The sequence below is a fragment of the Globicephala melas genome, chromosome 8 (genome assembly GCF_963455315.2).
Source record: "Globicephala melas chromosome 8, mGloMel1.2, whole genome shotgun sequence".
In the NCBI taxonomy this organism is placed as follows: Eukaryota; Metazoa; Chordata; class Mammalia; order Artiodactyla; family Delphinidae; genus Globicephala; species Globicephala melas.
In genome coordinates, this window is record NC_083321.1 from 93,097,243 (window position 1) to 93,122,634 (window position 25,392).

At 50.3% G+C, this 25,392-nt stretch overlaps 1 protein-coding gene across 2 annotated transcripts in view; it reads right to left on the bottom strand.

The window, feature by feature from the left end:
• The window catches only part of DSCAML1 (DS cell adhesion molecule like 1), a 341,768-nt gene that overhangs the window by 55,255 nt on the left and 261,121 nt on the right, over window positions 1-25,392 (bottom strand). For both annotated transcript variants that reach the window (XM_030837857.2, XM_060304108.1), the window contains 3 exons: window positions 22,160-22,438; window positions 21,612-21,731; window positions 20,540-20,716 (listed from right to left, as the gene is read on the bottom strand). In XM_030837857.2, the coding sequence (XP_030693717.2) occupies window positions 20,540-20,716; window positions 21,612-21,731; window positions 22,160-22,438 (576 nt within the window). The remainder of the gene's footprint in view (window positions 1-20,539; window positions 20,717-21,611; window positions 21,732-22,159; window positions 22,439-25,392) is intronic.

Sequence of the window (25,392 nt, forward strand, 5' to 3'; positions counted from 1 at the left end):
ACAGCAACACTTCTTAAAAGTGGACAGATGGGAGAGGCGATACATAACGTATGAAGCTCTAACACTAATGGTGGAAGGTGAACTGATGCCAGGAGAACTAGCGCCCAGGTCTTCAGAACATAGAATGACAAGCTCTAAATTACTCGTGAAACATCACGTCTCGTTCTGGGCTCTCTACTTGATGGAGGACATTGACAAGCTGGAGTGCGACCAGGAAGACATGGTCTTCTTGGGTGGGACATGGCACAACAGCTCTTCAAAAGGGGGAAGGCAGACCTCCTGTTTGGCTTAAGAAGGAATTTTCCAGTAGTTTTGGCTGTTTAGGGAAAGGGCTGCCGCGGAGACAGGGAGCTCCCCATACTAGACCACCTGGGCAGCGTGGAGAAGATTCCAGGGCAGCGCGGAGAAGATTCCATGTCTTTGGGCCCCTGCGGGTGTCCGGGTCTCAGGAGAGAGGAAAGATGGTCTGAGAATCCGGCTCATTGTTATGGGAGGATTCTGTGATCATACTCTTCTTGCGTATAGCGGTCTTCAGCCCCTCATCCTGGGCAAGAATCAGAGGACCTGCTTCCTCTTTTCTTCCTGCCCTACGCAGTCTGCCTGTCAATGCCAGAACAGGGGACTCTGTCACTGTGCCCCTCCCCCAGACCCTGTCCAGGCCTCCAAGGGCCTGGGTGCCCTCCTGAGCCCACAGACCAGGGGCCTCCGCCCTCCTGGCTGCTGCAGCCCCCTAATAGAGGGGAGCCCAGGGCAGCAGGTGCCCGCCCTATCTGCTCTCCTCGTCCCTCCATCTCTCTCTTGCTTCTTGCTCTGGACCACAAAGTCACTCTGCTTCACTGAATCACAGGGGTAAACACAGTTGAATCCTCACTGCTCCGAGACCTGGCTGTGCTCCAGAGCACTTCCTGGGTGAAGGCAGACCCCAGGAATTCCCTAGAGAGATGCTCGTGTGCAGTCACCCACAGGAGCACAGATGCGCACGCGCGCGCGCGCGCGCGCGCGCACACACACACACACACACACACTTTTATGGTTACCTTTTACTGGGAACTTCCCATGTACCATGTGCTGGCAGTATTCTAGTACTTTACATGAATTAAGTCATGTGGGTAGGTACTGTTATTATTCCGCCGCTCCAAAGCCTGGGTCCTGATGTATTTCTTGACCAAGCGCCATGGCCTTCCTGTGCCCACAATGCCCCTGATGGAGCAGGCAGTCTGCTGGATGCCTTGGCCTCTTGGTTCATTACTTACTGGCCTTCCCCCAAAACAGCCATGAGAAGTAAGTCTTACGGTAGTAAGAAGGCAGTTTTTCCCTCTTTAAGCCTGTCGTACTGTAGGGGCTGGCCACCTCTGGCTGTCTGTCTGTCTGCCATGCATGCACGAAGAATCTGGCTTTGGGAAATGGAATTTGGTTGTCAGCAAAACGCTGTGGCTTCTCTATGGTGGGCGGCCTCAGCCGGCCTCTCCTAGGGCAGGTGTCAGGGACTGCAGCTTTAGGGGAACAGGCAGGAGAGCCAGGGAGGGGGCGGGGACCGTATGCCCAGGGCTGAGTTCTGCGTGACAAGTGCTAATAGCAGCCGCAAAGGCAACACAGTGCTCCAGTAGGACACAGGAGGCTTTAATGAGATACAACTTCTCTGCTTTCCTGCAGTGTAATTCAATTAACAGCCAGGGAAACCTAATTTCTTTTTACAAAAGAGGGGTGCAGTAAGAGATTCTCTGGGGACTTGGGAGCAGGGAGGGGCTGGGCTTAAGGGCATCGAGGAGACCCAAGTGGGTGAGCTGCCCCTTAATACATAGCTCCTTCCAACACAGCTCCTTTAGGTGGGGAGGGTGGGCTCTTCCCTGGGATCTGGAAGGCCCTGGGGTGAGCTGGGCCAGTCTTATTCAAAGCTTTACAACCCCGGTACTTGGTATAGCGCCGGCACTGCACATGGCCAAATTGGGGCAAATTCTGGTCGAACCCAAAGGGGCTTCCTGATGATTCCCAGGGCCCTTCCCTGACACCCCATGTCACTGCAGATACCCCTCCTCTGGGCATCGAGTGTCCCTGGCATGGTACATGTCATACTGCAGTGTCCTTGGCTCTGACTGTGAGACTCCAGGGTAGGAGCATCCCTGTTTAGGACTTAGCATGTTTTTGTGGAAAGAAGGCAGGCTCCCCCAGTGCCCTGGGGCAGCCTGCCCTGGTCCACAGACTCACTCCAGGGCAGGGAGGAGCCTCGCTGGGCCTCTGGCTTGCAAGCCACGGCCTGATAGCCCTCCAGAACTCCCAGATTTCCTCCTCCTGGATCCAATGGGGCTTTACTGGCTGAAGCCACAGAGGGGAGAAAGGCACCAGCCTCCACAGTGGACTCACCCCCTCCTCTCGCTCCAGGGCCCTCCTGGGGCAGCAAGCCGAGGGGAGAGGAAATCAATTTCAGAAACAAGACAGTTGTCAGAATCCGATGTAACCGGTTTCTGTCTGTGAAATTACTCACAGGCCGGCTCCTGTCACCCCCAGGTCCCGCCTGGACCAGCTGCTATTTACATTTTAATTTGATAAAATGTAAATTTTGAGAGGCTGATAGATTTTTAAAACACCACAAGACAGCTCTGCTTCCTCACTCCCTCCCACCCCTTCCCCGAGCATCCACAGACTTTCTGACCAACCCCCAGGATTGGGGATGGAGTTCTAGGCCATGGGGATTATGAACTCTGCACCTACTCGGCCCCTCCTTTACCGCTCCAGCTTCCCTCTTCTCGGGGATCCCACCCATAAGCTGGGGTGCGCTGATCTTTGCAGTTTACAGAACACCAGAACATCCTTTATCAGGAGCTTCACTCCTGTTAAGGAGGTAGCCTGGGGGCTTTTAGCCCCCAGAGTATCAGTGAGGAAATGGAGGCTCAGAGAGGCTAAGTGTTTTGTCTAAAGTCACACAGCTGGTGAGTGGCAAGAAGCGGCAGCCCCAAGTCCCCTGACAGTTCACCGGCGCCCCTTCCTCCGCTTTCATCCAGCCTTCTCCTTCTGCCTGGTGGACTAGTCTCCCACCTTGGGCTTTGTCCCAGAAGTAGGAAGCTGGGTGGGAATGACACGATGTGGAGGAATCCTGGGGGCAGTGCAGGAGGCTGAGAACTGGAGGGCTGGGCCCGTGGGGCAGGAGGTCAGTCCAGGGCCAGCTGGGGCTGGGGGCAGGAGTTAGGGGGGCGGTGATTCGGGCCTTCTCTGTCTCTGTCACCCTCCCTCTCTTCCGCCTGATGATCGGAGCTCAGCTGGTGTTTCTGACAGTCCCCGAGTCACCAGGGAGGGAAGATTCAGTTACGAATACCCAAAGGCGGAGAGCAGTGTGTGCAGGAAGGAGGACGTGGAAGAAGAAGGACATGAATGCCACCAGCTGTTGGGAGAGGCCTGATAAAATGGGAAAGAGGTGTGGAATGTTGCATTCCAAAAGGAAGCCTGGGGTACTTCTTAACCCCGTTCGTGGGCACCAGTGTGTGATAACCCTAGAAGTTCACATTATTGCAGGCTTACTATTTGTAGGCACTATTCTGTATTCCTTTACATGGGTAACTCATTTAATCCTCAGAACAACCCTGTTTTTATTCCCACTTTACAGATGGGGAAACTGAGGCTTAGAGAAGTAAATTGCCCAAGGCCACACAGCTAGTAGGCAGCAGAGCCAGGATTCAGGGCATCTGTGGTTTTAGCCATGATGTGACACTGGTCAGAGAAGGGCAGGAGGCAGGGGAGCAGAATGGGAGTGCAAAGAGTCCAGCCTCTTTGAAGAGAAATGCAGCCAAACTGGGGGTGAAGCAGGTTGGTCTGGGAACCCGGACACCAAGGTGTTAGGCTGTTCTGCTCTTCTAGGTGGGTGGCCTGGGGGAGGGGGTCGAGGAGCTTTTCACAGGGTCTGAGGGAAGAGCCCTAGTGCTGGATGACCCTCCTCTTCCATCCCCATTCAAGTGGATATCCCTCTGGTCCTTCCGCCGCCTCAGGCAGGACAACCTCAAGGCCGATAAGGTTGGAGGAAGGGCAGCAAGGTCAGGGTGTTCTTCACCAACCTTAAGGATGGGACTTGACTGTCTCAGGAAGTCCTTCTGAGAGTCTAACCGAAATCTCTCCAAGAGTCTCTTTGCTAAAAAGGATGCTTTCTCTGGCACGCTAAAATGCTTTACTGGATGTCCTCCTCCTTGCCTTTGGGAGAGGCTTTTCCAGGGGAGAGCGTGTGCCCTGAAGGCTCTAGAGAGCTCTGCACACCACCTTGCCCTGGGAGAAGGGAACCTCCCAGCTCAGAGGCTCTCATCTCCTTTTGTTTCCAAAAGGATTACAGGCACCCATCTGAGGTGAGTGGGCCCCTCCTTCCCCCCAGCTCAGCCCACTCCCCTCCCTCCCTCCAAAGGCTTGTGTCTCTGCTCCTTGTTAACAAGATCCTGACAAGAAACGCAGCCCTGTTTGGCAGCGTGAGATAAGCTGCCACAAAGGGGCATTGTTGGCATCTGGGGTGGTTGCCTGGGGAGGGGCGGGGTGGGTGGGAGAAGCTCTTTGCGCTCAGCCCTGGCAGGCGCTCCAGGCTTCCCCTGGGGAAGGGCTGGCGCTGGGGGAGCCTTCTGGTGCCTGCCTTGTTTTTCCCTTCTTAAAGAGCCAGGGCCTAGCGTTGTTAATTTGATCGCACCCACTTCGGCTTCTTGTCTCCCCTGATTAGCCAGGCTCCACCTGAAGCATGAGATTAATTCAAATTACATGGAAGCAGTCAGCCTCGGCTCTGAGAGCTGGTGGGGAGGTGCCAGGGGACCCTAGCTGCCCACTGCCCGTGTACGTGGGGAGCAGAACTGATAAACAGTGTATGTGTGAAGGAGGTGGGACGCGGGTCAGGGACAACTGTGGGGCCTTTGAGACCTGGACTGAAGCCCTGTTTCTGCTGCACGGTGGGCCCAGCTGAGACCCTCAAACTCACCGGGTCTTGCTTTCTCCGGCCATAACATGGATCAGTCAGTCCCTCTCTTGACTGCTCGCCAAGGAGCATAAGCACAGGGCCGGGGCCCGGGAGGTGGGGGTATTATTCTCACATGAGAGTAGGACTCGGTCCTCCACTGCCTCTGGTCTTCTACTCTGCCCAGAATCTCGGAAAAGTGACAGTAATAATGAAAACAGCTAATGTCTACTGAATGCTTATTATGTGCCATGCACCCTGGTTAATGCTTTACACGAATTATGTCATGAAATCCGCCCCCCAACCCTAGGAGGTGGGTCGTGTTTTTATTCCCATCTTAGAGATGAGAAAACACTCAACTCTGAAATGACCCTGAATATCCGAATCCTTTCAGAGACAAAAGGAGACACCACCATCTTTCTGTAATTACTTGGAAGGTAGTATTTAGGGGTCATTGCTGTGAATACCCTAGAGCTGGGGTCACCAAACTTTTTCTGCAAAGGACCCACAGTACATGTCTTAAGCTTTGCAGGCCATAGGTCTCTGTTTCAACGACTCAACTCAGTTGCTGTAGCTCGAAAGCAGCCATGGACAATAGGATACGAGGAATGGACGTGGCTGGGCTCCAGCAAAGCGGGTGGCGGGCTGGATATGGCCCTTGGTCAGTTTGCTGACCACTGCTCCAGGGTTAGTGCACAGGAGAAGCTTGGCTTGTCGACTCTCAACAAAGAAGGAGTTTCTGTTAGGAGGCTGGTTGCATTCAGACAAAGGCAGTTGTAGGATATTGGAAAGGACAGCACTTCAGCTTCCAGAGTTCTGGAAAGCACGCAGTTATGGATAATAAATCACTGGGCTTGGGGATCGTTGCGGTTTGAATTGTGTCTCCCCAAAAGATATGTCCAGTCCTAGATCCTGGTACTAAGGCAGGAGATAGATGGGCCCCAGGCTGAACAGTTTCTCCCCTGTGGACAGAAACTCCATAATAGCGGAAACTCCATAAAAGCAGGATGATGGAGGAGGCTGGGCCCTGCCCAGATGGAAGATAAGAGACCACATATTCCTCATTCTTGAAATCAAGGGGACCTCCCCAGCTACACATGCGCAGAAAGGCTCCGTGGAGGTCAAAAAGGGAGGGGGTGCCACCTCATAGTAAGCGATGCCAGCTACCCCTAGGCCTCTTCACTAGAATCCATCTCGGCTAAGAGATGCGCACGCACACAGGGGAGGACCCTGAGATCAACCAAATACGGACTCAGAGCCAGGCAAAGCAAGATGACTGGCCAAGGGAAACCCAGAAGAAATGCCCCATAAAAGTGATTTAAACTGCCACGAGTGAGCGACTCTCTCTCTAGGCCCGCCCATGTGTCTCTCCACATGTATTGCACACTTTTTCCTCCTCATAAACACTTTACTTGCTTCACTACTTTCCGTCTCTGTGTGGACATTCATTTCTTCATAGCTGACGGGCCAGGGCCTTGTCGCTGGCCACTGGTCCCTGGTGGTCTGGTGGCCAGGATTCAGCGCTCTCACTGCCGCTGCCCGAACTCAATCTCTGGCTGGGAATCGAAATCCTGCTTCAAGTTGCTGCAGGCCGAGGCCACCTGAGCTCAGGACCTGTGAATGTGACCTTATTAGGATCTTTGCAGATATAATTAAGATGTCTTACTGGAGTAGGATGGGCCCTTAGTCCAATATGACTGGTGTCCTTATAAGAAGGGGAAGGGAGGGCTTCCCTGGTGGCACAGTGGCTGAGAATCTGCCTGCTAATGCAGGGGACACGGGTTCGAGCCCTGGTCTGGGAGGATCCCACATGTCGCGGAACAACTAGGCCCGTGAGCCACAACTACTGAGCCTGCGCGTCTGGAGACTGTGCTCCGCAACAAGAGAGGCCACGATAGTGAGAGGCCCGCGCACCGTGATGAAGAGTGGCCCCCGCTTGCCACAACTAGAGAAAGCCCTTGCACAGAAATGAAGACCAACACAGCAAAAATTAATGAATTAAATCCTATCCCCAACATCTAAAAAAAAAAGATCACAAAGTAAATTAGAAAAAAAAAAAAAAAAAAAAAAAGAAGGGGAAGGGAGACACACACAGAGGGAAGATGGTTTGAAGACACCCGGGGAGACAGAGGCAGAGACTGGAGGGATGCATCTACAGTCCAAGGGATGCCAAGGATGGCTGGCAGCCCCAGAAGAGGCAAGAAAACGTGTTCCCTGAGAGCCTGTGGAGAGAGCACAGCCCTGCTGACACCTTGATCTGGGACTCCTAGCCTCCCAGAACTGTGAGAAAATACAGTCCTGTTCTTTAAGCCACCCAGTGTGTGGTGCTTTGTTACAGGGGCCCTAGGTTCCAGTGTGTGACAGAAATTCCCTGTGCAGGGTTTCCAGGAGGACAGCCACAGCCTGTCCCCATGGAGCTGGCGGGGGCTTCCTGAGGTGGGAGGTTGTGGGCTTTACCCTCTCTGCTCTGTGGGGAGCCCACCCCCGTTACACCCCCAGCGCCACGGACAGGCTGGCAGCAGGCGAGCAGTGGCAAGAGTGTGCCAGGGCCACAGTGCCCTTCCCCGCAACTTCCACCCCAGCACCTGGCCCTGGGATGCACACCCGCTGCCCATGAGCAGTGCAAGGAGAAAGTTTCCTCCGAATCTCGACTTTGCCAGGTCTCAAGTCTCCGTAGACCTGAGAGGCCCACGTGGGAGCCTGACGGTGTCCTGAGGACTGGGCGGGGCTGGGGTCAGGGCTTGGGCTGCCGGGGAAAGCCCACCCGTGTCATCCTTCCCGGCCCAGGATAGGACAGCTGTTAGTCACACAATGACTCCTGAGTCACCTGGCGAGGTGGGAGCCGTAGGGGTCATTGGGTCCAGCACACTCCTCTGAGTAGAAATCCTGGCAGAAAGGCAGCCAGGGTTCGGCTGCATCAAGGCACCCCCAGCACGAAGCAAACATGTCATCTCTCCACTCCCATTTTTTAAAAAAAATAATTTGAAAAATATTTATTTATTTGGTTGCCCTGGGTCTTAGTTGCAGCTCGCCAGCTCCTTAGTTGTGGCGCGTGAACTCTTAGTTGTGGCACGCGTGCGGGATCTAGTTCCTGGATGAGGGATCGAACCCGGGCCACCTGCACTGGAAGCGCAGAGTCTTAACACCTGCGCCACCAGGGAAGTCCTGCCACCTCCTTCATTTTTACTGGTGGCACCGTCATACTTATCCCTTAGTCTGGAGCCCTTGACTCTCCCCCATCCTTTTCCCAGTCCATCATCCGGGCTGGCTGTTCCTTCTCAGCGACTCTTAGGCTCCCCCTTTCTCTCCATTCCCTGCTCAAGACCCGAGGAGCACATCCAGACTTCAGCGCCACTACCCATCCCCTCATCCCCAGCCCTCCTATCAGACGTCCTCCCCACCGCCTCCCACGCCTTCCACCTGCCCGTCCTCCTTTCTTCCCTTTGTTGATCCAAACCCTACCTATTCCTAAGGTTCCACCCGAGTCCTGCTCCCCTAGAAAGCTCTGTCTGACCATGTCTGTCCACACTGGGTTTTCCCTTCTCAAACCCAGCACTGCACATGTAACCCCAGACCTTTTTATTTTATTTTTTTAAATTTCCCAGTCTGGATGATTTGTATTTATTAAAGTGAATTTAGCAAGATTTAAGTGTACAAAATCAATGCACACAAAAAAATGGGGTTTTTTTCCTATTAGTATAAACAATCAGAAAATGAAGCGGACCTTTTAGCACGCTATCTTGCCTCTCTTCCTGAAGGTGAGTGCCAGCTTCCTAACTAGTTTGTAAGCACCCTGAGGGCAGGGGTGGTGACTTACTCTTGCTGTTTTCTCTTTCGCAGACCTTGAGGCCATGTTGGACACATAGGGGCTTCTCAGGAAGTACATGTGTATGGCTTGACCGATCCAATAATTTATTCCGCCCCTGCCATTCAGAGGGGCTTTGATCACAACCGGGGGGAGCAGTTCTGGGCTCCCCACTTACGGCAGGGTCTGGAGGCACCAATGTAGCTCTTGGCCTGTCTGCATTTTCTTATCTAGGAAACGGAGGCACCCAGTGATAGCCCTGACTCCCTTGTGCCTCGAAATTACTGGCACGTTTTCCTTGGCTGGCAAGTACAATGAGTGTAATTTTGTTATTACAAATTTTGTTATTAACATCCAGACCTGCTGGAGCTGAATGTAGGGAAAGCCTCAGATGACCCCTTAGAGCCCAGATCCATCTGGAAGGTCTGCCATGCTCACGGTCATGGGCACTGACTGCAGGGGTGACGGTGGAGTGGGGGTGGTGTGCTTTGTGCCACCACTGCCCAAAGCCTCCAAGAAGGACGTAAGGGCCCAGATGAGGGCGTAGGACAGGAGTTTTCCAACTGGGAATGGAGGTTGTACAGGCAGGTTCATTCCTGTCCCTTCACTAAAATCTCTCCTGCTGTCAGGGGACCTGGCTTGCTGTGATGATGAGAGGGGGTGGCACTGGGTTGGGGGGTTGTTTCACATGGAGACCTTTTTTTCCTACCTTAAAACCTTTGTACAAAGGTTCCTTTGGGGGTGGGTTTTGATGTGACGTAATTTGCTCCAATGATACTGTTTGCCTTTGGAGGTCAGTATGATCTCCCATGTTTCTCTGATTTAGACTTGCTTTTTAAAATAAACCCCTAAAACACTAAAGGCCCCAGCTCCTGAAAGATAGGCTCTGGAACTGTGATCACACTCCCTGCCAGGTCTGCACTGGCACAGCAAATGTCACCCACTCGTTGAGCTCTGTTAATGCCTTGGGGGCTGAGGGAGAGGGAGAGAAGAATCGTGACTCCTCTGAGCACAGGAGCAGACTGAGTCCCAGGGAGAGGGAGTGACTGACCCCAGTTCACCCAGAAGCAGTGGGGGAGGTGGGGGACAAGAGGTCAGGACTCTCATCTCCCCGGTCAAGGCCTTCCTGTTCCCTAAGCCTTCTACTCATTTTGGCCTCCCTGGGTCCTACATAGGGCGGGGGAGCCCAAGCTGGCCCATGGCTTGACCTCCTGGCCAGGGCTCAGTGGGGGCTGCAGGAGGGAGCCTGGCCTGGTGAAAGGATGCATCCAGCCTGGTCTAGAAAGGGAGCTGTGGGCTCTGGGAGGGCATGTCCTTTGGCTGGAGACTCCTTGCCCTGTGGGAAGGGTGGGCGCTGAGGAGGACAGAAGAGGCCCTCTAGAGCAGGAGCCCCAGTCACCAGGCCTGAGGGAGGTGCTGCTTCTGCCTGACAAGGAGGAGATTCCTTTGGGCAAATTTGAAATTAGGACCACCTCAGGTCATCGGATACACAGTTATCTTTCCAAGGTTTTGCATCCTGACCTCTGCACCAGTGGTGAACCCCTGGTGGGTGACCTGGTCTACTCAGGCCTGGGGCTTCCTTTCACCAGGGTGGACACCCCCCTTCCCCACTTCCTCAATCCCCACTTGGCTCCTCCTCTCCTCCCTCCTGAATCTGTGACTCTGCAGTTGCCTGTGCAGTTGCTCGGGAGGGCTCCTGGATCTGGCTTTAATTGGTCTGACATTTTGCTAAACAAACAAATCAAAACTCAGACCAAACAAAGAGTCCTTATGGGTTTAATTGGCCAAGGGCTTTGCCTTGGCCCCATCACTGGAGATTTCACAGAGAGGAGGGGAGCCTGGGAGATGCAATAGGACCTATCTAATCAGGTAACCTGCAGCACAAGGGGGCTGCCGAGTCCTGTACAGTAGTGGCATCAAAACACAGCCAGCAAGATAACCTCATCCACCAGAGGGCAGACAGCAGAAGTAAGAAGAACTACAGTTCTACAGCCTGTGGAAGGAAAACCACATTTACAGAAACATAGACAAAATGAAAAGGCAGGGGACTTTGTACCAGATGAAGGAACAAGATAAAACCCCAGAAAAACAACTAAATGAAGTGGAGATAGGCAACCTTCCAGAAAAAGAATTTAGAATAATGATAGTGAAGATGATCCAGGACCTTGGAAAAAGAATGGAGGCAAAGATTGAGAAGATGCAAGAAACATTTAACAAAGACCTAGAAGAATTAAAGAACAAACAGAGATGAACAATACAGTAACTGAAATGGAAAATACACTAGAAGGAATCAGTAGCAGAATAACTGAGGTAGAAGAACGGATAAGGGACCTGGAAGACAGAATGGTGGAATTCACTGCCACAGAACAGAATAAAGAAAAAAGAATGAAAGAAATGAAGACAGCCCAAGAGACCTCTGGGGCAACATTAAATACAACAACATTCACATTATAGTGGTCCCAGAAGGAGAAGAGAGAGAGAAAGGACCTGATAAAATATTTGAACAGATTATAGTCGAAAACTTCCCTAATATGGGAAAGGAAATAGCCACCCAAGTCCAGGAAGCACAGAGAGTCCCAGGCAGGATAAATCCAAGGAGAAACACGCCAAGACACATAGTAATCAAACTGACAAAAATTAGAGACATAGAAAAACTATTGAAAGCAACAAGGGAAAAACGACAAATAACGTACAAGGGAACTCCCATAAGGTTAACAGCTGATTTCTCAGCAGAAACCCCACAAGCCAGAAGGGAGTGGCATGATATATTTAAAGTGACGAAAAGGAAGAACCTACAACCAAGATTACTCTACCCAGCAAGGATCTCATTCAGATTTGACGGAGAAATCAAAAGCATTACAGACAAGCAAAAGCTAGAAGAATTCAGCACTCCCAAACCAGCTCTACAACAAATGCTAAAGGAACTTCTCTAAGTGGGAAACACAAGAGAAGAAAAGGATCTACAAAAACAAACCCATAACAATTAAGAAAATGGTAATAGGAACATACATATCGATAATCACCTTAACCGTGAATGGATTAAATGCTCCAACCAAAAGACACAGGCTTGCCGAATGGATACAAAAACAAGACCCATATATATGCTATCTACAAGAGACCCACTTCAGACCTAGGGACACATACGGACTGAAAGTGAGGGAATGGAAAAAGATATTCCATGCAAATGGAAATCAAAAGAAATCTGGAGTAGCAATACTCATATCAGATAAAATAGACTTTAAAATAAAGAATGTTACAAGAGACAGGGAAGGACACTACATAATGATCAAGAGAACAATCCAAGAAGAAGATATAACAATTATAAATATATATGCAGCCAACATGGAGCACCTCAATACATAAAGCAACTGCTAACAGCTATAAAAGAGGAAATCGACAGTAACACAGTAATAGTGGGGGACTTTAACACCTCACTTACACCAATGGACAGATCATCCAGACAGAAAATTAATAAGGAAACACAAGCTTTAAATGACACAATACACCAGATAGATTTAATTGATATTTACAGGATATTCTATCCAAAAACAGCAGATTACACTTTCTTCTCAAGTACACATGGAACATTCTCCAGGATAGATCACATCTTGGGTCACAAATCAAGTCTCGGCAAATTTAAGAAAAATGAAATCATATCAAGCATCTTTTCCTACCACAATGCTATGAGATTAGAAATCAATTACAGGGAAAAAAACGTAAAAAACACAAACACATGGAGGCTAAACAATAAGTTACTAAATAACCAAGAGATCACCGAGGAAATAAAAAAATACCTAAAGACAAATAACGAAAACATGATGATCCAAAACCTATGGGATGCAGCAAAAAGCAGTTCTAAGAGGGAAGTTTATAGCAATACAAGCCTACCTCAAGAAACAAGAAAAATCTCAAATAAACCTTTCGGTGTAAGGTTAGATTACACCTAAAGGAACTAGGGAAAGAGGAACAAACAAAACCCAAAGTTAGCAGAAGGAAAGAAATCATCAAGATCAGAGCAGAAATAAATGAAATAGAAACAAAGAAAACAATAGCAAAGATCAATAAAACTAAAAGCTTGTTCTTTGAGAAGATAAAGAAAATTGATAAACCATTAGCCAGGCTCATCAAGAAAAAGGGGGAGAGGATTCAAATCAATAAAATTAGAAATGAAGACGGAGAAGTTACAACAGACACCGAAGAAATACAAAGCATCCTAACAGACTACTACAAGCAACTCTATGCCAATAAAACGGACAACCTGGAAGAAATGGACAAATTCTTAGAAAGGTATAACCTTCCAAGACTGAACCAGGAAGAAACAGAAAATATGAACAGACCAATCACAAGTAATGAAATTGAAACTGTGATTAAAAATCTTCCAACAAACAAAAGTCCAGGACCAGATGGCTTCACAGGTGAATTCTATTAAACATTTAGAGAAGAGCTAACACCCATCCTTCTCAAACTCTTCCAGAAAACTGCAGAGGAAGGAACACTCCCAAACTCATTCTATGAGGCCACCATCACCCTGATACTAAAACCAGACAAAGATACTACAAAAAAAGAAAATTACAGATTATTTTCACTGATGAATATAGATGCAAAAATCCTCAACAAAATACTAGCAAACAGAATCCAACAACACATTAAAAGGGTCATACACCATGATCAAGTGGGATTTATCCCAGGGATGCAAGGGTTCCTCAATATACACAAATCAATCAATGTGATACACCATATTAACAAACTGAGGAATAAAAACCATATGATCATCTCAATAGATGCAGAAAAAGCTTTTGACAAAATTCAACACCCATTTATGATAAAAACTCTCCAGAAAGTGGGCATAGAGGGAACCTACCTCAACATAATAAAGGCCATATATGACAAACCCATAGCAAACATCATTCTCAATGGTGAAAAACTGAAAGCATTTCCTCTAAGATGAAGAACAAGACAAGGATGTCCACTCTCACCACTATTATTCAACATAGTTTTGGAAGTCCTAGCCACTGCAATCAGAGAAGAAAAAGAAATAAAAGGAATACAAACTGGAAAAGAAGAAGTAAAACTGTCAGTGTTTGCAGATGACATGATACTATACATAGAGAATCCTAAAGATGCCACCAGAAAACTACTAGAGCTAATCAATGAATCTGGTAATGTAGCAGGATACAAAATTAATGCACAGAAATCTCTTGCATTTCTACACACTAACAATGAAAGATCAGAAAGAGAAATTAAGGAAACAATCCCATTCACCATGGCAACAAAAAGAATAAAATACCTAGGAATAAACCTACCTAAGGAGGTAAAAGACCTGTACTCAGAAAACTATAAGACGCTGATGAAAGAAATCAGATGACAAAAACAGATGGAGAGGTATACCATGTTCTTAGATTGGAAGAATCAGTATTGTGAAAATGACTCTACTACCCAAAGCAATCTACAGATTCAGTGCAATCCCTATCAAATTACCAGTGGCATTTATCACAGAACTAGAACAAAAAATCTTAAAATTTGTATGGAGACACAAAAGACCCCGAATACCCAATGCAGTCTTGAGGGAAAAAAACAGAAATATAGATCAATGGAACAGGATAGAAAGCCCAGAGATAAACCCACGCATCTATGGTCAACTAATCTATGACAAAGGAGGCAAGGATATACAATGGAGAAAAGACAGTCTCTTCAATAAGTGGTGCTGGGAAAACTGGACAGCTACATGTAAAAGAATGAAATTAGAACACTCCCTAACACCATACACAAAAATAAACTCAAAATGGATTAGAGACCTAAATGTAAGACTGGACACTATAAAACTCTTAGAGGAAAACGTAGGAGGAACACTCTTTCACATAAATCACAGCAAGATCTTTTTTGATCCACCTCCTAGAGTAATGGAAATAAAAACAAAAATAAACAAATGGGACCTAATGAAACTTAAAAGCTTTTGCAAAGCAAAGGAAACTACAAACAAGACGAAAAGACAACCCTCAGAATGGGAGAAAATATTTGCAAATGAAGCAACTGACAAAGGATTAATCTCCAAAATTTATAAGCAGCTCATGCAGCTCAATATTAAAAAAACAAACAACCCAATCCAAAAATGGGCAGAAGACCTAAATAGACATTTCTCCAAAGAAGATATACAGATGGCCAAGAAGCACATGAAAAGCTGCTCAACACCACTAATTATTAGAGAAATGCAAATCAAAACTACAATGAGGTATCACCTCACACCAGTTAGAATGGGCATCATCAGAAAATCTACAAACAACAAATGCTGGAGAGGGTGTGGAGAAAAGGGAACCCTCTTGCACTGCTGGTGGGAATGTAAATTGATACAGCCACTATGGAGAACAGTATGGACGTTCCTTAAAAACTAAAAATAGAATACCATATGACCCAGCAATCCCACTATTGGGCATATACCCTGAAAAAACCATAATTCAAAGAGACACATGCACCCCAATGTTCACTGCAGCACTATTTACAATAGCCAGGTCATGGAAGCAACCTAAATGCCCGTTGACAGACGAATGGATAAAGAAGATGTGGTACATATATACAATGGAATATTACTCAGGCATAAAAAGGAACGAAATTGGGTCATTTGTAGAGACGTGGGTGGATCTAGAGACTGTCATACGGAGTGAAGTAAGTCAGAAAGAGAAAAACAAATATTGTATATTAACGCATATATGTGGAACCTAGAAAAATGGTAGAGATGAACTGGTTTGCAGGGCGGAAATCGAGACAGAGATGTAGAGAACAAACATATGGACACCAAGGGGGTAAGTGGTGGGGTTGGGGCGGGTGGTGGTGGGATGAATTGGGAGATTGGGATTGACATGTATACACTGATATGTATAAAATAGATAACTAATAAGAACCTGCTGTACAAAAAAAATAAAATAAAATTCAAATATTCAAAAAAAACCTCAAGAAACACAAAAAACCAAAAAACACAGCCAGCCCCTTGCAACCCGGACTAAGCAGCCTTTCTTTGTAACTGCCTCTCGGTGAAGCATTCTCTTTGAAGATGCTTTATTTTTTCCCCAATGTGTCAGTTGGAGGACGGATTGCCTCTTTCCCCTTTTGGTCATTATCTCTCTTTTATTTAAATTTTACTTTGTAACAGGGAGATAAAAGGTAGCTCTGTGGATGTAGTATTTTCTTCTGTTAATTACATTTATTTTTCAACCAAGTTCTGGGAGGTGGTCTGGTCTCCTGAAAGGACCATGCACACAGCTAGAATCATAGATTGTCTGAGCTGGCAGGGACCTTTGGTTCAGCTATGACTAGATTCTAGTCCAGGCCTCTTATTGTACAGATGGGGAAACCGAGGCCCAGAGAAGGGAAGGAATGGCTCGCAGATACGGAGCCCGTGAGTCAGAGTCGGGACCAGAAACCAGTCTTCTCTCTCTTGCTCTGTGCTCTCTCTACCAAACCGTGAGTAGACAGAGGCAAGCTCTTGTCTCAGCTGGGCCGATGTCACCCAATGACCTCGATCCAGCGCCTTCCCTTCCCTGAGAAGGAGCTACTGCCCACCAACCTCACAGGCAAGGTAGGGGCTTTGTACATTGTCAAGTGCTGAGCGCTGTGCTGTGCCAGTGGGAAGGCTGGGCTATGTGCTCAGGCACCACCCACGCTCTCGGGGTCAGGGAGGAGTGGGGACCAATCGGGACTGGATGGTTGCCAACACGGGTGTCCAGGGGCTAGGGAAGACTTTTGCTCCCTTTAACGAACTCTTAGAAATCTGGGGCCTCGAGGAAAGCAATTCTCCAAGAACCACCTCTGGAATCCCAGCCGCCATCAGACCCCTGAGCTTCCGGAACTCTGGTTTGGTGCCTGACATTGAGAGTCAACGCTGCATAAAAAGAAAACATTTCACTTCCCAAACCCGTAAGCACCTCACATGTATTCTCCCTGTCCATCCTCCCTTCATTCTCCACCAGACACCCTAAGTTCCCCCTTCATCTGAGGACGCGCACGGCCTTGCCTGCCTCCACGCTCTTGCTATACTTTGTCCTCATCCTGGAATGGAATGACCTTTGCTTCTATTGGTTCTTGTCAGAATCCTTTTCATCCTTCAAGTCCTACTTAGTGACTGTTGCTTTTGTGGAGCTTTTCTTGGCTTTCCCTTGTAGGCCCTGCAAATTAAAACTGATTACTCCATCCCTGATTCTCTCTGTGTCACATTGTTTGTGGCTTTTTAAGGCACTTATCACTTTGTGTATTATAGTTATTTTGGGTATATGTCTATCTCCTCTTCAAGATCCTCAATTTCCTGAGAACAGCGACTCCATTTTATCCAGCACTAGATTTTCAGCACCTAAAACTAATGATTGCTAATGATTATTGAATGTGTATTTGGTGTCAGGTACTGTGTTAATTGCTGTAAGTGCGTGTCTCACTTGAATCTTAGCAATGAGTAAATAGCATAATATTTCCAAACTTACAGAGGAGGAAATTGGGGCCTACAGAGATTGCTGTCCAAGATCCCACAGCTATCAAGTGGCAGAGCTGGGATTTGAACCCAGGTCTCTCTGGTTCTGAAGTCTGTGCCCTAATCCACAGAGTTTTATGGACTATTTAGTGAGTGCCCAGTGAGCAACTGTTGAGTTATCACTGGAAACTGTCAGGGTCAATGGTTCCCAACAGAGGGCAACCACAAATGTCCAATTTGACACTTGAATGCTTTTTATGATGTATATCCTTTTGAGACATTTACTCTCTTACTTCTACTTGGCTAAAGCGGGGACTAAGGTCAGTTTGCCTTCTGAGAGGTCACACAAGTGTGAGGTCTGACAAGGTGGAGCTGTATAGGGTCAACGTTTTCCTGAGTGTGGTGGGGGCATCAAGGAAAGCCGCGCAGTTGGCTTTGTAAATGGCAGGTCTTTCTGGAGCTGGCCTTGCGGGTGGCGGTGGGGGTGGGGGAGTGCTGGTGGTGTGGGCTGTCTGGGATGGACTGAGGGCTGACCAGGAAGGGCTTAGCCCTGGCAAGCCCATCTGTGACCCACGGGCCCAGGTCCTGTGGGTCCTTCCCTATCTACCTGCGCCTACCTGGGGGAGGTGGGAGAGGTAGAGGGGGAATGAAGGAGGAAAAGGGCAGAGCAGGCAGGGGGAAGGACGTCCTAGAGGAGGAGCTGAGGGTGGGTTACCTGAAGCAGTGTGCCCGCAGAAAAGCAGCAGGAAGTGGGATGGAAGTTCCTCAAGAAGGTCAGGACTACCCCACCCCCATCACCAAACGGTTCCATTGTCACAGGAGCCCCTTCTGAAAGCCAGATCTGGGTGGAATGATTCAGGCTGGTACTGAAAAGCAGTCAGACTCTCCAACCCTAGGCAGAGGCCCCAGCCGTGCTCAGCCCTCCACACTGACTGCCCTCAGGCCTCAAATTCCTCCTCCGCTCCTGCTGGCATTTGGGGCGGCACAGGGGCTTCTAGCATGGCTGGCAGGTCACTGGGGAGAGCGAGGCTGGAATGGAAGGAGGCGTTTGTGACAGAGGAAGTTGTGTAAGGAAAGGGTCATCGAGGGGGCACATGTGGGTGAGGGTTTGGAGACCCCGGGTGTGCAGAGGGTGTGGGAGGGGGCCCAGCTGGAAAGCAACCTGTAGGGGAGGGCCGTGTGAGGGGGGATGCTGCGTGAGCAGCTCGGAGAGACTGTGTCACAGGCAGCCGATGAGGGAGGCACGGCGAGTGGGAGAATACGAGCCGGAGGTGTTTGTGAGACAGAGCAGATGAAGGGAAGGCGTGCGCCTGTGCCTCACTATGGAAGGACGCGGAGCAAAGCGACAAGGTGGCTGGAATGAGGACGAGGGGGAAGACGGAAGGAGCAAGGTCCAGATGCTGCCCACAAGTGAGGACAAGTAGTACGGAGCTCCCATCATTCCTTGGGAAGAGGGGCCAGAGGTGTACGCTACTGCGAGAGTGGTGGCTGAGTGTGTGGCTTGGTGCTACGCGTGTTCGTGAGGCTGCCCGGGATTTACGAGGTGTGTGCTCGTAGCTGCTGCCTGGGTCGTGACGTGAGGATGGCACCGAAAAATGCAGGTCCAGAGGGGAGAAGAGAATTGCCCAGGACGCCCCAGGACATCAGGGACAGGCCGACGTGAGCTGGGTCACCTTGCACACAGCCCACCCCCTGGCCCCTGCGTCTCCCTTCACCCAAATCCACCTCAGCGCCACAGAGAAGCCACGGGCCACAAAGGCACCGCCACGCTTGCCCAGTAGAATCCCCTACCTTAGAGAAAAAAGGCAAAGACCAAAAAAAAAAAAAAAAAACAAGCCTGAGAGTTTGAGCTCTTTTCTCCTGCTGACAGTGGGGAGATAAGGATCAAATACCAAGGACGGCGATAGTTCCACGAGGTGCCTCCTATTTCCTCTTGCCACACGCAGGCGGAATTAGCAAAGTTCTCCCCAGCTGAGGGATGTAGATTGATTGCCTGGTTTTATTAAGGACAAAGTGCTTTTTGATAGTGTGACGGAAGAGCTCCCCAGAGCGGGGATTCCGGTGCCCGGAGCTTCCCGAGCATCGATCGATTGCTGGGGCTTCCCCGTCTTGTGCTGAGTGAGTGAGGGTTTGGCAAGCGATAAAGAAGCTATGATTCTTAAAGGCGGGGACTCCAGGGAGACGCTGGGCGGACCGCACACTGGGCGCTGCTCTCAGCTGCCTTTCCTACACGTACCTTGGAGTGTCTTCCATTAAAAACAAAACTGGTGGCTAAATCTCTGACGGCCTACTGGGTGCCAGTTACCATACTGGTTGCGTTATCCATGTCATCTGACTTACTCTTGATACAAAACATAACAGGTAAGGCGCTCTCTTGACCCTCCTTTTGTACATCAGGAAAATGAGACACAGAGGCCAAGGAAACCTGTTAGAGGTCACTGTAATTACCACACGGCGCCCAGATTCACAGTTGGCTTGGTCAGATGCTAAAACTCAGGCTCTTACTGCTGTTCTCCGTGGCCCATGGTCTGTTTCATGACAAAGGGCCAGACACTGTCTTGATATGATTCCTGGGGGCTCACTATACAGACCCCTAAGAGCGTAAAGGGATAGGCTTGTCTAGTAGGAATGTCTGTGTGTGACTTAACAGAACTCAGGGATATTCTAGACTTCAACGCCATTGATTCTGGCTCTAGGTCTGGGGATTTAGAAGCCAGAGATATGGTACTGAGCTAGAGTGAGTTTTACTGCCCTTTTGGCTTTTCCAAAGCTTCTTCCCCTTTCCATGATCAGTTCCTGTGTTACTTACGATGATTTTGGGAGCTGAGTGGGCTGGGAATGAACCTCTAGCACAGGTGAGGAAAGGAACCTAGAAACGTGAAGTCACTTGCCCAAAGCCAGGAAGCTCATCAGACAGATCTGGAATTGGAACCCAGGATTTCTGCCCATAGGCCTATCTCCTACATTGCATACGTGGTCTCCTTGCTAAGCCACAAACAGGTTATACACTAGCAGGTGTACATTAAATAAAAGAAATAAATTGTTTGATATGACTCTTCAGATGGAATTGCCAACCTACAGAGCAAAATAAATGGGCTGTCGTACGATACCGTGGTACAGCAAATCACGAGCCTATCATGACTGGAGTAGAGCGAGCCGGGGCCATTTAGAGTGAGGCCATTGTTTTAGATGAGAGTGCTTTGGAATCCCCCAGCAGAGGTTCCCAAGCCCACCTCTGTCTAGGAATCCTTCCCGCCTTCCCTTCACAGAAGGAGCAATGGAAACCAAAGGGGGAGGCAGGGTGAGTGCAGAGATGGGCCTTGGTCTATGATCAGGGGTGTCTGGAGGGTTGCACGGGGGCAAGACTCACTCTTAACAGTGAGGAACATGGACTTGCTGATGTCGGTGCCCACGCCGTTGCTGGCCTGGCAGAGGTAGTAGCCGATGTCCTCTTCCAGGACGTGGCGGATCAGTAGCGAGCTGTTGGGTAGGATCTGGATGCGGCCGGTGAGGGGCACTGGGTGGTACTGCTGGGGGTTCCCGCTCCCTGAAAGGAGGCGGCAGTTAGGAGGTCTGGTGTCTAGGCTGGGGGGTTGGAGTGCCTCAAGGAATGGCTGATACCTTTCTCTTGCTGATCTAGGGCCATTTTGTAGCATCCCCAAAGTGCTGGGAGCTCACATAGTTCTTGTTTCCTGGGAAATAGGAAAGACCCTCACAGAAGCCTGATCCTGCCTCAGATCTGAGGTATGGATCTGAGGTATGGAGCTGGGGGGGCCTCAGCTCAATGCCCACCTTGGCACTGAGCTTCCTTTGGGCTGAATTCCTTGGAGGGGAAGAAAGAGTTCTCTTTGGGCCACTTGGCAATAGGCAAAGGGAAGATCGAGCCCTCAAATGGCGGTTGCCTGGTTGTAGGCAGTCAGGCCTGGGAAAGAAGCCAGCCATCCTCCAAGGGGGGCTTTGGATACCTCCTCCCATTGCCCCAGAGTCAGCCATGGACACAGTAAGGATAAGAGGTTGGCGCAGGGCTTAGTCAGAAACCAAATGCATCCTTGGGATGAAGTTGGGTTCCAAGAAGGACCAAGATCCCAGAATAGGTTGGACTGGTGAGAAGCAGGGGTCAGTGAGACTCTGGGACCCTAGGGTGGGGTGGGGAGAGTTGGGGAGTATACTGAGTTCTAGGGTTGGAGGGGGGAGGGGGGAGGGGAGAGGTCAATCTACGGGGACGAGAGGAAATCTGGAATTAGCATGACAGCTATTCCTGGTCCATAGACCCTTTGGGGGTGGCTGAGGATGACTTCCAGTTCAGGTATAGCCTGGGGTCTCAAAGTTCAGAACCCAGGGCTAGGAGTCATGCATGTGTAGAGACCAGGCCAAGTCGCATTAGTATCCTCCCCATCCCATCCCTGGCCATGCTCAGAGATGCTGGCTGGCCAGGGGCTTACCCTTGGCATGCTTCCACATGACCTTGGGTGGGGGGTAGCCGTCCACCGAGCAGTTGAGCACACCAGCCTTGCCATAGATGCCATCCTGGTTGTTGGGCTGCACCACGAATCGAGGGGGCACTGCAGAAAGAGGGAAGGTGGGGGAGGAACAGATCATCTCGGGCTCTGATAGGTTTTCTGGGGGCTTTGGGCACCTTCCATTCAATGTTAGCCCAGCCTGGACCATTATAAAGTTGGGAGCAGGCACCTCTGAACATCTGAAACCCAAGATGTTGAGAGCTTTTGCCAGTCACATTGGGTTGGGAGCTGGGAATTGAGTGCCAATTCTGACTTCACCAGTGACCAACTGAGCCAGGGTCTTCTCCTCTCACGGCCTCCGTGTCCTGGCCTGGAGAGTAAGAGGTTTGAACCTCTTGATCTTTAAGGCCCCTGCCAGAGTCAACTTTCTCTGAGCCCGTGATGCAAACTTGAAATCTAAGAGAGTGTTTTTAGCAGCAGACAGAGCTGGACCCTTCCTCCTCCCAACCTCGCTGGCCCGTCTCACTCACCGCGCACGATGAGCTGGCGTTCCCTGCTCACGGTGGCCGCTGTGTTGCTGGCGATGCATGTGTAGTTGCCATTGTGCTTGAGGGAGACGCTGGAGATCTGCAGGGAGCTCATGAATTCCTTGCTCTCGATGGTCACGCCCGAGCCTGAGATGATCACCTGTCCATCTTTCCTCCAGGTGATGCGGATGGGCATGTCCCCCGAGGACACCACGCAGGGGATGTAGAGCAGCTGGCCAATGGAGGCAGGCGGGAATTCGAAGGGCTGGATGAGAGGGGGCACTGGGAAGGCAAGGGGAGTGCTGCTGTCAGGCCCCCACTCTCCCCAGCCTGGCCAGCAGCATGCCCATCCCTGCCTGGCCTTCAGGAGGGTGGGCTGCAAATAGAGTTCCATGGGCACTGGTGCCTGTTTTCCCATATGTGCAGAATCTCCTGGGGTGCCCTGTCATTGTCCCCTGGCTCCCGTCCCTCTGCCCACCCAGGCCTGGATCTGCCGTCTCTGTTCAGGGCCTGGGCTGGCCTGAACTAATCATGACCTTCAGATTTGTACTGGAACTTGAATTGTGATGACTCATGTGCTTCTTGACTCCTGTCTGCTTGCTGACACACTGCCCAGCTTTTAACCTGACTTCCCTGCCATTCCTCGGTGCCCCTGTGCTCACTGTCTCATCCCAGAGCTGAGTCTCCCAGATGCCTGGGGGCCTGGGATGGATAGAGATGACGTGCCTCAGATGCTGAGGCTGTCCTTCGTGTGCACCCCACAGCTGCTCATCTAAAGCCAGGCTGCTGTAGCCTGGTCTCCTCCTGTAGAGGTCTCATCACCCACCCCATTGTCTTCATGCATTAGGACGGGCGAGAGGAAGCTCCCATCACTGGTTGTTTTCAGCTCCTTTATACACACCTCCCACCAATAATGTGATATGGGCTTAACTGTCCCCACTATACAGATGAGAAAACTGAGGTTCAGAGCAGAGACTTCATTTGCCTTAGATCACCCAGCTCATAAGAGGGGACTGTGGGATTTGAAACCTGATCTGTATGCTCTCCAAGTCCAAGCTCTCTTTCTTATGCTAGCTGGTTGCCTTGTTGAGAAAGCCCCAAACATACCCAGACCAGAGACCCCTTTGTCTCGTAAACAAGCTCCCCATGGGTGGCAGGAAAGAGCAGAGAGGGAGCCCTGTCATCTGCAAGATAGCCAGTTGGTTAGACTCACCCAGCTACACGTCATCCACATAGCCCCCACCCCCCAGAGATTCGGCCCTCCCCTTCTCCTACTGCCCACATCTCAGCCCCTGGGGGGGCCTGTCTGGAGCCTGAGCCTCTGCAAGAGGGATCCTCCTTTCTCAGCTCTGGCTAGAGCAACAGCCATTATCTTTATGATAACTCAATTAGGACACAGTGACTTCCCCAGCAAGTGGGGGGAGAAGAGAGAGAAGGAGACAATTAGCTTAACAAGGATGAGCACCCAGTAGATGAGACATCCTTTCTGCAGTCAAATAATTAGATTACAAGTCTGTCCACGGTCCTCTGGCCTTCTCCCGGGCACCAGCCCCACCCCTCCTTGGAAGCTTGCTACTCTCCCCACCCAGAGTGGACACAGCAGGGGGTGAACCCTGAGGGGAAAAGGATAGATGACATCATATGCATGCCCAAGGCACCCCAAGGGTTTTCAGGGCTCAGGAGGAAGTGGTCCCTGTGCAGTGGCCAGGTGTGGACAGGGAAAACCCTAGGCAGCCCTCTGGATCTCTGGGGAAGCTCCTGGTCAAGAGTTCTAGGTCCAGAGGAAGTGACATTTAGGTCTGTTGCCCCCATGCCCTATGCGATGAGAGCAGGGGCCTTAGCTGACCTTCTCAATGTCACCTCCCACCTTACCCTTCACTCTGGCCACGGGGGCTCCATCGGTTTTCCATAAACACCCACAGCTCCGAAATTCAGCCCAGGCCTGGGTGAACACAGCTGGGCCCTGGGTGGAAGTAACCGCCATGTACGCTCTGCCATGGGCCCAAATCTAGGTCTGCAGTTCAGGTTTTCTGGGGCTCTGGTCATTGTCTGGATCTCCCCACCCCCAAACTCTGCCTGTGCTACTCCCTGGGCTGGGGCCTTGCCCCCAGTATTCTGAGCGGTTTGTGGGGCCTTGGATATCTCCAGAGAGATTTCTCTGGAACCCCGACTCTAGTAACGGCCCAATGCTCACTGCTGAGATTTCCCGGAGACTCCTCGTTGGGCTCTGCTGATCTTCCCACCGCCCTTTTTGGGGTACTTTGGTCAGATTGAGTCCTCTGGCCTCCTTGGACTTTTTTTTTTTTTTTTTTTTTTTGCGGCACGCGGGCGTCTCACTGTTGTGGCCTCTCCCATTGCAGAGCACAGGCCCCGGACGCGCAGGCCCAGAGGCCATGGCTCACGGGCCAAGCCGCTCCGCGGCATGTGGGATCCTCCCGGACCGTGGCACGAAGCCGTGTCCTCTGCATCGGCAGGCGGACTCTCAACCACTGTGCCACCAGGGAAGCGCTCCTTGGACTTTTTGATGGAATTGTTGCAGAGACCCAGATCTGCCAGCCAGTTTGTCTCCTTAGGTTTAGCAGAACCAATTCTGGTCCAGTCTTCCTTCCCACAAAGACCCAAATCTAGAGCCCAGCAGGCCTCATGGGAAACTCCTCTCTGTCTTTTCAGACCCCGCTCCAGTACCACCTCCTCTGTGAAGCCTGCCCTCCTCCTGCACAGCCCTACAACACCTGGTTCACACCTTGATCATGGCACTCATCACATGCCGGTGGGGTATCTGTTTGCATTACCACCTTCCCTGGGTGTCGGGGAGTTCCTGCAGGGCAGTAACTAGGACTTATTTACCTGGCAAATTGTAGGAGCCCAATAAATGCTTGTCAGGTGAGTAAATGAATAAATATATGTCTGGATATCATTTCCTGGGTTGAGCTTAGAAGTTTCCCTATGAGGTGGGCAAGGGGTGGGGAGAGCACAGGATGGGGGTTCATCCAGAAAAAGGGGGAGCTCTACCCTCTTCCTCAAGATGCTGTATTTACGCTACAGAATTTTGGAGCTGGGAGCTTCTCCCTTGGTTCTTCCTGAGGTTCAGGCTGTTGCTAGCACCAGAGCTGGCTCCTTTAAGAGCCCTAGGGACATGGGGAGAGTCGTGGCAGTCATGAGGGCCTGCAGAGGGGAATGTGTGGGTCAAGCAAGGAGCTGGGGGGCTCTGCCTAGAAAGGAGAGGGCCTTGCCCC